Genomic DNA, 13,871 nt, shown 5'->3' with positions numbered 1-13,871 from the left:
AAAATTTCATACGATGTTGTTAATTGCAAACCGATTAAGACCGTACTAGATACCTAATCCCAGCTCATACCCAGTACCCTATTACCCCAGGATAGTCTCGAACCCAAAAAAATTTTGTGAAAAAAAATTCAGAAAATTTTCCAAAAAATTTTCGCAAAAAAAAAATAAATAAAAATTTTCAAAAAAAAAAAATTTCTCGAAAAAAAAAAGGTTATTCCAACTTTTCCCAAAACTTTCACTGACAAAAAAAATTTTTTTTTTGCCCGAATTTAGAGCAAAATCGAAAAACACCGTTTTCGTCTCGCCCGTTCAACCGTTTTAACCGTCAATCGTGTCGAGCAATTTTTTTGAGTGAATCCCTACCTCGGTTTCCTCCAGTGGTTGGATAAACTTTAAAAATTTGCTCGGCTCGCCCCGTTTTCGGCCGCATACCGGCGCGACCGTTACTGCTACCGTTTCGCCGTAAAGTCGTTGAGTTTAACCGATAAACCGTACACGTTAACTTAAATAGTACTGCTTCGAAAACCTTACAAAACCCTCAGCTAAGGGTTCTGAAAGTTATTATCGTGATAATTTTTTTTTTCTATATGACCACTTTACATCAACAGACTCCTTAAATTGATTGCCAATAAAACATCCGTATCGCGTATCACTCTCAATGGTGTTCATCATTGCTGCGAGTTCTCTCCATCACTCCGTAAATACATTATCATTAACTCTACAAAAACGCCTCGACGACACTTTTAAAGCAGTTCCAGGTTTAAGCTTTAATTTGAATGCAAATAACCGGCAAAAGACTGTTCAATATCTTTTAAGCAATTCCCCAAAATGTATGATAGAGAAAAACTTTATAATATGGCACGATGTTATAAATAATTCATTGAGCAAGCATAGATCAAACAACGATAACCCACTTACACCAGAAAGTCTGATTAAAATTTTAAAAGAATATAAAAACAAAATATCAGCCATTATTTACTTACACCGTCAAAATACCCCTTATATTTACGGACGTTTGTTTGAAACAGGAGCATTAACAATTAATGTGACCAAACATTTAATATCAAAAAGAAAAGCTAGCAATAAAGAATTATTTCGTAAGCTTAAATTAATTCATCCTCCGGCGTTTTTAGAAATAAAAAATTTGAGAATCATTCGACGTTATTTCCCCAATCTGTCCGAACTTATCAATAAAGTTAAAAGTCGTCGACCAAGTTCAAGGAAAAGAAAAGCAGATAAGCAAAGTATTTCACAAATGACAACAGTCGAAGAATATTTAACATTTGTCAGGCATTATAAACCTTGATATTTTTTGATTAGTTAAATTCATCTTTTTTTTCAATCTTATAGTTTGTTGTCCTTCTGTTCCGTAGGCAACGAGAATTGTAGGGGTCTTGCGAGGATCCTCTCGTTCGGTATAGGACGCGGCTACTTGAATTGACTCTAATTTGATTCCGTTAACCGACACTATTTTTTTTGCTCTTATTTAGAAACAAATATTTCAAAATGGAGCTTGATCTCGGCCAGAAGCTAAACAAAATTTATCTTGCCAGGAAAGAGTTAGAAACAAATCTTTTCGATTACCATGCCAAAATTACGGAATATATAAGTGCGAATGATAGACCAGCTAAAATTGAAACGTACATAGAAAAATCTAGCATTTGCTTACAAAAAATTATAGAGAAAAATGATGAGCTTAAATCTTTGTCTATGCACAGCAACAACGCTGCTGAAACAATAAATCAACTTGATCTTTACCTAGGATCTACCACTGCAAAACATGACGATGTATTAGGTCTAGCTAAAAATTACTTTCAAATTAAACATCAAGAGGACCAGGTAGCAACTGCACGAACCCCAACGCCAAGCGAATCCGTCCGTTCCAAGAAACCCCTTTCACAGCGTTCTAAAATTGCATCAATGACTTCGAGTGAGCGTCGAAGAGAAGCAGCCCTTGCAAAAATTAGACGCGAGGAAGTTGAACGCCAAGTAGAGGCTAAGCTTCGTTTGAAAAAGCAAGAGATCCAGATTCAGTCGATGAAGGGTCAACTTGATCTTGATGTGGTTGTAGAGGAAAGCCGTCAAAAGCTAGCTGAAGCAACTATCGAAGAGGCTGAATATCTGGAAGACGCCTCTGAAATTTGCGAACTTCGTCGTAGCAGATCGAAATTGGCAATGGCCGTTCAGGAGAACCAAACGGAGGAAGACAGGACAAGAAGTTGGGTGAACACTCAATTCCCAACTCAGGAAATAGTTCAGCCCGTGGCGCCAGTCCAAAGTGTCAATCTGGAACCAGCTTCCGAGTTCTTCTGATTTTCAAGTATTGAACCGCCTTTCAGTAGAAATTTGACGATGATTAATAACTCACATCCATTTGCTGATTATTTCGAAACCACGTGTATAAACTCACAAAATGTTACCGTCCCTCATACATCAAATACAAGTGTCAGCTTGCCAAATCCAAAGTTAAACAGTACGTATGAGCCACAGGAACAGCTACCTTTGACCAACCTATACAACTACAACCCTTTGATGCAGAGTAGTTTTCATCATTCTAATATCCCGACGAGCTCAATGCCCATTGCTCAACAAACCTTTTTCCCAAGTAATTCCGCAAATTTTGTGTACCAACCGCTTTTAACAACTAACGTTGGTCCTCTCAATCCTCCAGCAGTCACCTTCTCCCCTAACTCATATTATGTCACACAGCCATCGAATGTTCAACCGTTCTCTAGCAGAGGAACAACTTTTTATGTCGGTGATCCTAAAACTTTAGACGCCGCAATCTATTCAAAACCGTTGATGGCGCCTTATACAAATGAGAACAAACAATATGGCCCATTTACGTCCTCGAGCAGTAAACCAATCACAAATCAAGATCTAGCTGAAATTTTGACACTGAGCCAGAAAGGTCCCTTGCCTGAATGGAAATTGTCTTCTTTCGACGGGAATCCGTTGCAGTGGCCTGAATGGTTTGGTCAGTTCAAACGTGCAATCGATGCAAAAGTTTTAAGTGATGATGTCAAATTGACATATCTCAAAACTCTCGTTTCAGGCAAAGCGAAGAATGCAATTGCCGAATTCGCTTACAGTGGAGTATTCTACAAGGACGCTTTGAAAACTCTAGAGAGGAAATTTGGACAACCACAGACGATTGTGGCAGCTCATCTTGAAAAACTTTCGAATTTTCCACCTCTTAAAATGCACAATTCAGAAAGCATTATCAGTTTCGCTTCCTGTATATCCAGTCTTATCGCAGTTTTAAAATCGTTAGGATATGAGTATGACTTGAAGAGTACATCCGTTTTGAATCAAGTTATTTCAAAATTGCCTCCAAATATGAAAGAGTCATGGTCTCTCCACTCTGTAAAGAAATGTTGGAGACAGCCAACCGTTTTAGACTTTGATGAGTGGCTCCGCGACAAGGCTGAGGCACATGAACTTATGCGTGTGAGTCAGAATAAGTCACGACCTGAGGAGACTCCAAAGACTGATTTCCATAAAACACCTACAAAAGTTTTTGCCGCTGCTTCAAAAGTTGAAAAACCAATTTATGCTCCGTGCCTCCAGTGCAATGGTAAACACCCACTCTGGAGTTGTTCTGTGTTTAAGGAAAAGACCCCAACTCAACGAGCTCAATTCTCCGCACAAAATGGGTTGTGTTTTGCTTGCTTTCAACCTGACCACATGTTCCGAAAATGCCCTAAAGCCCGCAAATGCACTAAGCCTGGTTGTGAAAGCACCCATAATGTCTTGTTACATGGTGCTGAGAAAGTTTTCAGCGTAAGATCTGCAAACAAAGAGTTAAACAATAGCAATAATGCAAGCCATTCGAATTCAAACAGTACCGCCCCGCCGAACCGGAATAAGCCGCAAACTTCGTCATCAAACGTAGCCGGTTCGTCGTCTTACAAGAAACTTACGGGACTCCTTCCTGTGCTTCAATTGGAAATAAGTTCACACACAGATCTGACCAATGCTCTTGTAATGTGCGATTCCTGTTGTACCCACTCATGGGTCTCGGCGGGCCTAGCACAGCGTTTAAATTTAACTGGCCAACAGCTGGATATTCTGGTAAACGGCTTCAATTCGACGGAATCCGTTCCCACGCAACAAGTCGAGGTGAATGTTTTTGCCAAATTCGACCACCATGAATACTCGTTTAGGGTTACGCCGTTTGTGAAAGACAGTTTGAGCGTTGGTTCCGAAACCATTGACGTTACCATTCTCCAAGACAGGTTTCCACATCTGCAGCCAATTAAACCTATTGTCTACAACTATTCCGACGTTGAGATGATATTAGGGCAGGATGTCTTTCATGCAATCAAGCCTCTCGAATACTTCCAAGGACGAAATCAAAACACTCCTGTCGCTGTCCGTATGCCCATTGGCTGGGTTCTCAGTGGCCCACTTCCATCACCAATTGGTGTTCGAGCCACCACTTTCAAGTGCAATGTTGAAGACGTAGCACTTGCTGACCAAGTGAAGAAATGGTACGAGCTAGAGTCGTATGGCACGTTCAAACAAGCTGATCCCCGTTCCTCAGCTGATAAACGTGCACAAAAAATTCTTGACTCTACCACGATTCATGATGGCAGTCGTTATATTGTCGGAATGCTCTGGGCTGATGACAACATTCATCTTCCCGATAACTTTTACGCTTCGTTAGTCCAGTTTAAGTCTCTTGAAAAGCGTCTAGAGAAAGATTTAAACCTGAAAACTCAATACGCATCAGATATCCGAAGTGATGTCGAGAAGGGTTACGTGGTCCCGGTTAGCCCTCACGACTCAAAAAACCGTTCAAACCGAGAATGGTACGTACCGCACCACCCAGTTTTAAATCCGAACAAACCCGGCAAAGTTCGGCGCGTTTTAAACGGTGCTTCTAGGTTTCACGGCAGTTCACTGAATAACTCCCTTCTCGTCGGCCCCGATCTGCTTCAGAACCTTTTATTCGTTTTAATGCGCTTCCGAGAGCACAAATACGCAATTTCCGCAGATATCGAAGGCATGTTTATGCAGGTCGGCTTACTAGAAAGCGATCAACGTTCCTTGCGTTTTTTGTGGCGGGAGGTCCCCACATCAGATGTGAGTGTATTTCAATATACAAGGCATATATTTGGAGCGAAAGATTCTCCGACATGTGCTAACTATGCTCTTCGCCGAACAGCCGTCGATAACCAAGATCGTTACCCCGATGCCGCTTACGCCGTGCTTAACAACTTTTACATGGATGACTACCTTGGGTCTGTGAAAAACCCAGAAACTGCTTTAAGGTTAAGTCGCAGTTTAGTTGAACTGCTTAAGTTGGGTGGGTTTAATCTTAGAAAAGTTATTAGCAACGTTCCCAAATTGTCTTCGAAACTAAATCCCCCTAAGACCAGCGCTAACAACAGTAAGGAAATTTTTACCGCTGCGATTAATCCGGAAACCGCATCGCATGTTCTCGGTCTCAAATGGGACCACGTCACCGATACGTTGGTTGTGAGCAGAGGAGTCAACCGCGAACTCAAAGACTCTGTTACGCAGCGATCGGTCCTTAGTTTTGTGTCCTCCGTGTTCGACCCCATAGGTCTTGTGGCCCCGTATACCGTACGCGCACGTTTGTTACTGAAAGATATCTGGAGATTGAGTGGCCAACAGTGGGACGACCCACTGCCAATTGAGTTGTGCCGCAGATTCACTGAATGGCACTCTGGCCTGCCAGTTTTAGGGCAGCTCAAAATACCTCGTTGCTATTTTGACTTCTCAGTAGATGAGGTTGAGCTGCACATGTTCGGTGATAGCTCTTTGGACGTTTTCTGTTCTGTAGCATTCCTTCGAGCTCAGAAAAATGCCTGTTCCAAATGTCAACTAGCGTTTGTTTTTGGTAAAGCAAGAGTAGCCCCGATGAAGATGCTTTCAATTCCGAAGTTGGAACTTCAGGCTGCGCTTCTTGCCAGTCGCCTGAAGGATGATATCGAGAAAGCTCTGACACTGAGTATTTCCAAAGTGTTTATGTGGACTGACAGCACAACAGTCCTTCAGTGGTTGAATTCGACAAGCAAACAGCCCGTGTTTGTAGCCAATCGAGTAGCCGAGATTCTGGAGTCAACATCAATTGACCAATGGTTCCATGTTTTGAGTGGAGACAACTCCGCTGACACCGGAACTAGAGGTATTACTGCTGACTCCCTCAAGCAAAGCAGTTGTGTAAACGGCCCTTCCTTTTTGAAAACTTCTGATTGGCCTTTCAATCCAAATAGGGAAGTTACTGACAAAATTCGCCTGGATGGTCCGGTCTACGATCTAAACGAGGGTTTAGAGGTCTCTTCCAATTTTCCGTGCACTGCAGTTTCGACTGACTTTGCCTTCCCTTGGGAAGAGTATAGCTCGTTCTCCAAGATAAAGCGACTGGTCGCATATATGTTGAGACTCTCACCTAAGCATAGACATTTCAGATCACCAGATAATGACATAATTGATCCAGCAGAACTTGTTATTTCAGAGGAAAAACTTTTGCAACTTTCGCAGTTAGAGTCATTCCCAGCTGAAAGTAAACAATTAGCAGCTGGAAAATATGTGAAAACGTCGAGCCGTATATCATCGTATTCGCCTTTTATCGGGCCGAACGGTTTAATTAGATCTACCGGCCGTATCCAACGTCTCTCTGCAACCGCATTCAAAACTCGCCATCCAATAATTTTGGATAGCCGCCATCGTCTAATCCGATTGTTTCTCCGTTTTTATCACATTAAGCACGAACATCAGTCAGTCGACTACCTTCGTTCCGTCATTCATCATCAATTTGTTGTACTACGCTTAAGATCTGCATTAAGAGCTATTGAAACACATTGCGTGTGCTGTAGAAAGCGAAAAGCGAAAACCGTTACTCCAATGATGTCTGACCTTCCCGCGGAGCGTCTAGGTTACCGCCAGCCACCGTTCTCGAACTGCGGCGTCGATTATTTTGGACCATTTCATGTAACCATTCGTCGATCTTCCGAGAAACGCTGGGGTTTTCTATTTACTTGCTTAACGACTCGCGCAATTCACATTGAGTTGGTTCCATCCATGGACACAAGTTCATGTGTGATGGCTATCGAGCGCTTTATTTCTAGGCGAGGAACACCCTCAATAATTTGGTCGGACAACGGAACAAACTTTGTAGGAGCCGAAAAAGAGCTTCTTCTGTGCATCAAAAATTGGAACGCAGAAGCTCCACTGTCGCTCGTACACAAAGGCATTAAGTTGAAGTATAATCCGCCAAGTGCACCACATCAAGGTGGAGCATGGGAGCGATTAGTGCGCAGTTGTAAGCGTGTGTTTTATGCAATCTTAGGGTCAAGAAAGTTGACTGACGATATTTTGAACACAACCATGTGCCTAGTTGAAGGTTCACTAAACGCCCGTCCACTCACTCCCGTTTCCGACGACCCCGATAGTCTTGAGGCTTTGACGCCGAATCATTTCCTCTTAGGTCAGCACAGTCTTACGTTTCCGTCTCTAAGGTCGAGTGAAAACTATTCTCACTCTAAACGCTATGCCCGTGCGCAGTCGTACGCAAACGCAATTTGGCAGCGATGGTTAAGTGAGTACGTCCCTACACTCAATAAAAGAGTTAAGTGGCATGCTCCTCCCGAATACTCTTTAAAACGGGAGATATGGTGTGGTTAGTTGAATCCACTAGCCCTAGGGGCCACTACCCACTAGCACGCATAACGTCGTTAAACTACGGCAAAGACAACACCGCCCGTTCCGCAAACCTAAGGACCGTTTCCGGAAACTACACTCGGCCGCTCGTTAAGCTCGTTCCGGTTCTCGCTCCTTCGGGCGTGGAGGATGTTAATGCTACATAGCATTAAAGCATGAAAGTATAGTAAAAAGCCAGTATAGTTGCTTATCAAAATCAGCTATATAGCTCAGCGTATACATAGTGCGTTCCGGGGAGTTCGGCGTGGGTTCGATTCTCACCTAAGTCGTTTCATTTGAGAATCCTATTTGAGCCAAACCTGACAGAACATAAAATGCTAATATTTTAATCGGTTCAAAATTGGTTTGCAATTGAGTTTCTGTTAATTAAACTGCGTGAACTAAGTATGAACGCATTGTGAAAAAACACATAAATCACACAAATCAGGGCATGAACAAGCCCACTTTTTAACTTGATACGTGTAATGTTGTTGCTAATTCCGTGCAATAAAAAATTACTAAAATTCGCCGTTTATTGATTCTCTTGAATTAAACCGATTCTGTTTCCTGTTTTTATAAGTTATAAAAAAGGCCAGAACAAAATATAAAAATCAAATGTGTTTGGCACATCCTAATTAGTCCGCATGTCATTTTTCATAACGATTGGACAATGTGAACAGTAACTTTATTTGTAAAAAAATTGCAGGTGGGGAGAAGGAAAAAGAGCTTTCACATTTTTTGAACCCCAGATCATTACATTTGGAAAATTTACGTTTTCATCTGGATTTTCCTCCAAGTGGCCTGGCAAGACTACACTTTGGCTCTTTTCCAGTTTCCACTTCTTTCAAATTCAATTTTGAAAAGTCTATTTAACGCTGTCACAATGCAATGCAATTTGGCGAGGTGAAGAAATCGACAATTTTGAACAGATTTGTTCTTCATACTTTACAGCGTAAAATCACGCATTTAGCCGTAATTACACGTAAAACAAACATAAAGCTCGGTATTTTGAAAGGAGGGAAACTGGAAAAGAGCCGTACACTTTAGTTCTGTACACTCTTTTGGAATGGAACTCATTGATAGTGGCTGGACCATACATCTAGACGAGTATCTCCTCTAATCCAAACTCTATCACTCTATTACAGTTTGCTAGATAACAGTGCAGCGAAAAGTTACTATAAATTTTTTGATACTTGGACTCTTTTCCAGTTCCCCCACTTTGAAAATTATTTTGAAAGTTTATTTAAAATGACTTTTCATGCTATAAGTGCAGTAACGCGTGTCAGCGTGAACAGGTCAATAAAATTAACCAATTTTTTTATACGAACCAAAATAATAGAAGCCGAACCAAAATGATACGAGCCAAAATGATAGAAGATGATAAAGAATCAAAATGATAGATGTCAGCTTTTCGTGAATAAACTATCTAAATATTCTGATTTTTTTTTTCAAAAATAAAATTGCTTGGATGCTGAAGTTCAAACGTTCAAAATTGGGCTCTTTTTTCTTTTCCCCCCACCTGCATTTTTTTAAAATTAAAATTACTGTTCGCATTGTCCGATTGTCATGAAAATTGACATGCAAATAAATGAGGCCATGATAAACGTATTTGGTCTTCATAATTAAGCTTGTAAAATCTTTCGTTAGACCACAAAAATTGATGCGAGGTGAGGGGAAGGAAAAAGAGCATAAAATTGTTTTATTTGCTGTTGTGAGCCAGTTTATTAACAAGCTCCCACAGCTCCGCAGAAGGTGTTCGAGTCGAGAACAGCCAATATCACTTCGACAAAAGCTTCGCCATTTTTATCAGCAAACTCTTTGCACATCTTTTTAGCGTCTTCGTTTGAAACTTTGTCGCAGTAGTCCGACAATAGTGGCATCAGCATTTTCCCAGCGGAGCCGACGACGGTGCTGAGTGTCCCAATGCCCATAGTGCAGGCCATACATGAGGCCGACCCCCGATCCATGTCCTGGTCTTCCATCTGGTCCGGCAAAAGCGCTACAGAAGCAAAAGCGCTACAGATCAAAGAGATTCCTATCAAAGCAACTTGCATCATTTTACTTAACGCCTTTCGACTGCAATTGGTTTACACTGAATTTTTACACATTCTGATCTTAATTTGAAAGCTTACTTCGATTTCTTAAATTTTTACCGCTTAATTTAGCGCGGGTTGAATTTGAATACTTTGAAAAATGTAATTAGAACGAATGATCATGGCATTTTTTTCAGTTTTCTTTTAAAGAATGAATACAGCTCTGCTCTTTTCCAATCCCTCCCACATTTGAACTTCAGTTTCGAAAAACCATTTGAATGTTGTCATAATGTAAAAATTTCTTCATGGTGAACAAACTAACTACTGTAAGCAGGTTTGTTCGGCCCTTTCTGCCACAACCTACGAAAGTCCGGCTCTTTTCCAGTTTCCCCCCACCTTTCAAAATACCGAGTTTTATGTTTGTTTTACGTGTTATTACGGCTAAATGCGTGATGTTACGCTGTGAAGTATGAAAAACAAATCTGTTCACATTTGTCGATTTGTTCACCACGCCAAATTTCATTGCATTTTGACAAGGTTAAATAAACTTTTCAAATCTGAATTTGAAAGGGGGAACTGGAAAAGAGCCGAAAGTCCCCCTAGTCACATATTAATTTTGAATAGGATTTCGTATAAAATTTTGATTTCAACAAAAGCCCAGGGCTCTTTTTCCTTTCCTTCTCCCCACCTGCAACTTTCTGCCACCTTTTTCTAGTAAAGTTACTGTTTTCATTGTGCGATCTTTATGAAAATTGGCATGTGGACAAATAAGCCTAGGCCAAGCATAATCAGACTTCATAATTAACCTTGTAAAACCACTCGTTACACCATAAAATTGGTTGTCATGTGAGGTGGGGGGGGGGGGGAAAAAGAGCCAAGCGCAGAATAGACTGATTCAGAAAATTTTTCAAAAAGAGTACCTATGTTTATACTCTTAATTAACCAAACTATTAATTATTCATAATTATTTTTGAATGAGCTTTTTGACTAATTAGATCAATTTAGTGGCTCTTTTCCAGTCCCCCCCCCCATCGGAAAATTACAAAACTAAGCTGTATAAAAATTATTCACACGGCATTCTACATGTAAGAAATGTTGTAAAAGTTTGTTCACTTGTTCACGCTGACACGTTTTAATGCAGTTTATAATGGGGAGTGGAGCGAGCCGTAAAATGACATTTCTCATTTCCCAATTTTTATGAAAACTTCTTTGCAGACTCATTATGCCATGGAAAACATATTTGGTCTCCACACTGAACCTTGTGAAACCACTCATGACACCATTTAAAGGCTGCAAATGCAAACGGGTGGGTGGAGGAGAGAAAAAAAATGTTTGCTGTGCTTTTGTTCTGATCATTGCTATCTGTTTCTGTTGTTGGCAGTCCTTTATCCAAGTATCAATTAATGCTGGCTTTTTCCATCATAGCCCCCTCCATTTGGGCGCAGAAGACCACCCACCCAATTTGCCGCATTTGCACAATGTTTTTTTTATGAGGCGCTATAGTTTGCTAGCTATAATGGCCCGCACTGGAATTTCATGAGAAACAATCGATTATAATGGATTATATCGGCAAAAAACTTGACCCATATAATCGATTTTCATGACCCATCCAACCCTGAAAATGGATTTTAGGGGATTATAATTGATTATTTTCAATATTTAAAAATCCATTATAATCAATTATTTTGACGATATAATGGCTCTTTTTCCTGCTTTCCCCACCTGCAAAAATTTACAAACGAAAAATTTGTTCACATTAATCCATTGTTATGATAATTGACACACGGACTAAAAAGGCCATGGCAAACATTTTTGGTCTTCATATTTAACCGATTTTGTAAATCAACCAATGCAAATCGATTTGTTTTCCAGCAGAAAATTGTTTGCAGCTAGTTAAATTCTTGAAACATTTGGATTTGGAAACTTTCTGAAGATTTAGAACCCGAATAAACATGTTCATTCCTAACCTAAAAAATTCAAAAAAGTTTGCCCCCTCCTCCTACCCCAAAACCGCTCCCCCACACTAAGTTTACCACCCAACCCCTAATTTTCCCTCCAAATTTTACACCCACCACCTCCAATACCCCACCACCTACCCTACCGCCACCTCATCTAATGTTTTAAAGAAAAAAATGCCAAATAAATGTGACTTCTTTTTTTATCTTTCATTGCCTGAAATTTCAGTAATTGGGGCCATCGAAGTAGAAAGACAATGTTTTATTCCAAAAATTGAAATTGGGTGGATTTGTCTCCACAGCATTAAGTTGAAAATATAGTACAAAATCAGTATAGTCTCTTGTAAAAACCAGCTAAATAGCCCAGCGTATACATAGTGCTTTCCAGTGAGTTTGGCGTGGGTTCGTTTCTCATCTAAGTCGTTTCATTTGAGAATCCTATTTGAGCCAAACCTGATAGAACATAAAACGCTATATTTTAATCGGTTCGAAAATGGTTTGCAATTGAGTTTCTGTTAATTCAACTGCGTGAACTGAATATGAACTCATAGTGAAAAAAAAACATAAAATCATCAAATCAGCGCATGGACAAGCCCATTTTTTTGGCTTGATACTTTTATTGCTGTTGCTAATTCCGTGCAATATAATTTACTAAAACTTGCCGTTTACCGATTCTCTTGAATTCAGCCGATTCTGTTTCCTGTTTTTATTCGAGTGATAAAAAAGGCCAGAATAAAATTTAATATCACAAACAATCAAGGGAATTGGTCAAAAAATATGTAATATTGAAGCCCAGAAACGAATAATTTTTGTATTTTGTGTGTTCAAAAACTTGTGTTCACTTGCACAGCAACGGATTGTAAGAAGAGTTTGGAGTTTCTAACGTATAGTTTGGGAGAAAATTTGGTTGCTTGATGCGTTGAAGTAGCTAGGGCCTAATTATAGCAATGGACGAAGAAAATCATGGTCGAAATCTAGCTCATTGTCAAAAATAGAATCGAGAAAGCCTCAACATCAAGTCCGGACAGAAGTGTCTACATAGGATATCCTATAAAAATCCAAGAGGCAATAAATGAGCGGAAAAGTCTTAATTTAATAAGATACTCTACATTGAGACGGAAAATTCAACTTTTTTTAGGTCGAACAAATTGATTTTTCAAGTTCTCACAAAGCAATGAAAAGACCAATTTTAAAAAGAGCAATTTTAGGACGTTTTCGGAAAACTTTGAGCAAAAAATTGCGTTTTTTCGGCGAGCGCTCCCCCTTTAAAATAATATATATTGGCGCCAAAGGCGGTTTTAGAAAGTTTTCAGGGTCTCTCATCAATAATGAATATCTCAAAGTAGTACAAATGCGAGAATCTTTGGGTCACCAAGGGGTCGAATCCCTGAGGGAAGAGGGCGTCCGAAATCCCCCGTCACCCACCCGCCAAATCCGCCGTTCTCGATTTTTTCTGAACAAAGCAAGATAAAATCTTTTGAAAAAATAATTACAAAATACGCAAACTCCTGGATAAGCCAAAAACAATCGGTTTTACATTGTAAAAAAAACTTCAATGTTCTTTATTTCGATATGAATTTTTTCATTCGGTTCATTTAATTGATAATTTGACATTGAATCCATTGTTTTGCTCATTCAAATAAAATTTCCAAGAATTGATTTAAAACAAAACAAGACTGCTCGTATCAGGGCGAAGCCCTGAAGGTTCCGACTGCCTTCAAAAGTAAAAAAAAAACCATAAAGAAAAAAATCATCCCGAGCACAAATATTCTGTAACGTTCGTTACGAAAGTCGGCACAATAAACTTCAGTTCTTCGGCATCAAAACAGCTGAAGAGATAAAAACAACTTTGTTCGGCATTGCTAAGTGTTTTGAGGTCATTACTGTGTTTTCGAACGCTGGTCCGTGCTTCATGAAAACTTCACTAAGTGGCTAGAAATTCGGATTCTCGTACATTTAAACTAATGATAAATTTAAATAGTCCTCAACTTTAAGCAAACAATTAATCATGGTTTCCTCTTTTCAATTTGATTCTATATATATAATTAAAATTTATACCGCATGAGTGGTATTTTGATTCGAGCTAAAAAAGATATGTTAATTGTTTCACATTTAATTAGTATTTGCAAAGTAAGCGGAACATAAAAATTGCCATCTACGGAATTAAAAAGAATTAATATAACAATGCGTGTGTAGAGAAAACGGCAAAAAA

General features: G+C 39.7%; 1 protein-coding gene across 1 annotated transcript; it reads left to right on the top strand.

The window, feature by feature from the left end:
• The first annotated feature begins 5,229 nt into the window (after positions 1-5,229).
• LOC134853441 (uncharacterized) lies at positions 5,230-8,894 on the top strand. Its single transcript, XM_063869440.1, has 3 exons — positions 5,230-6,157; positions 7,322-7,459; positions 8,881-8,894. Exons 1-3 carry the CDS (start codon positions 5,230-5,232, stop codon positions 8,892-8,894), a joined length of 1,080 nt encoding a protein of 359 aa, XP_063725510.1.
• The last annotated feature ends 4,977 nt before the right edge of the window (positions 8,895-13,871 follow it).

This window comes from Symsagittifera roscoffensis, chromosome 8 (genome assembly GCF_963678635.1).
Source record: "Symsagittifera roscoffensis chromosome 8, txSymRosc1.1, whole genome shotgun sequence".
Classification (NCBI taxonomy): Eukaryota; Metazoa; Xenacoelomorpha; order Acoela; family Convolutidae; genus Symsagittifera; species Symsagittifera roscoffensis.
This window is presented reverse-complemented; position numbering and strand designations above follow the sequence as displayed.

What these genes read in the sequence shown, in the direction of transcription:
- LOC134853441 (XM_063869440.1), top strand. Translation starts at nt 5,230, where the DNA reads ATGGATGACTACCTTGGGTCTGTGAAAAACCCAGAAACTGCTTTAAGG. An exon ending in CGCTGACACCGGAACTAGAG is followed by an intron (nt 6,158 to 7,321) that starts GTATTACTGCTG and finishes ATGCAATCTTAG; the next exon opens with GGTCAAGAAAGTTGACTGAC.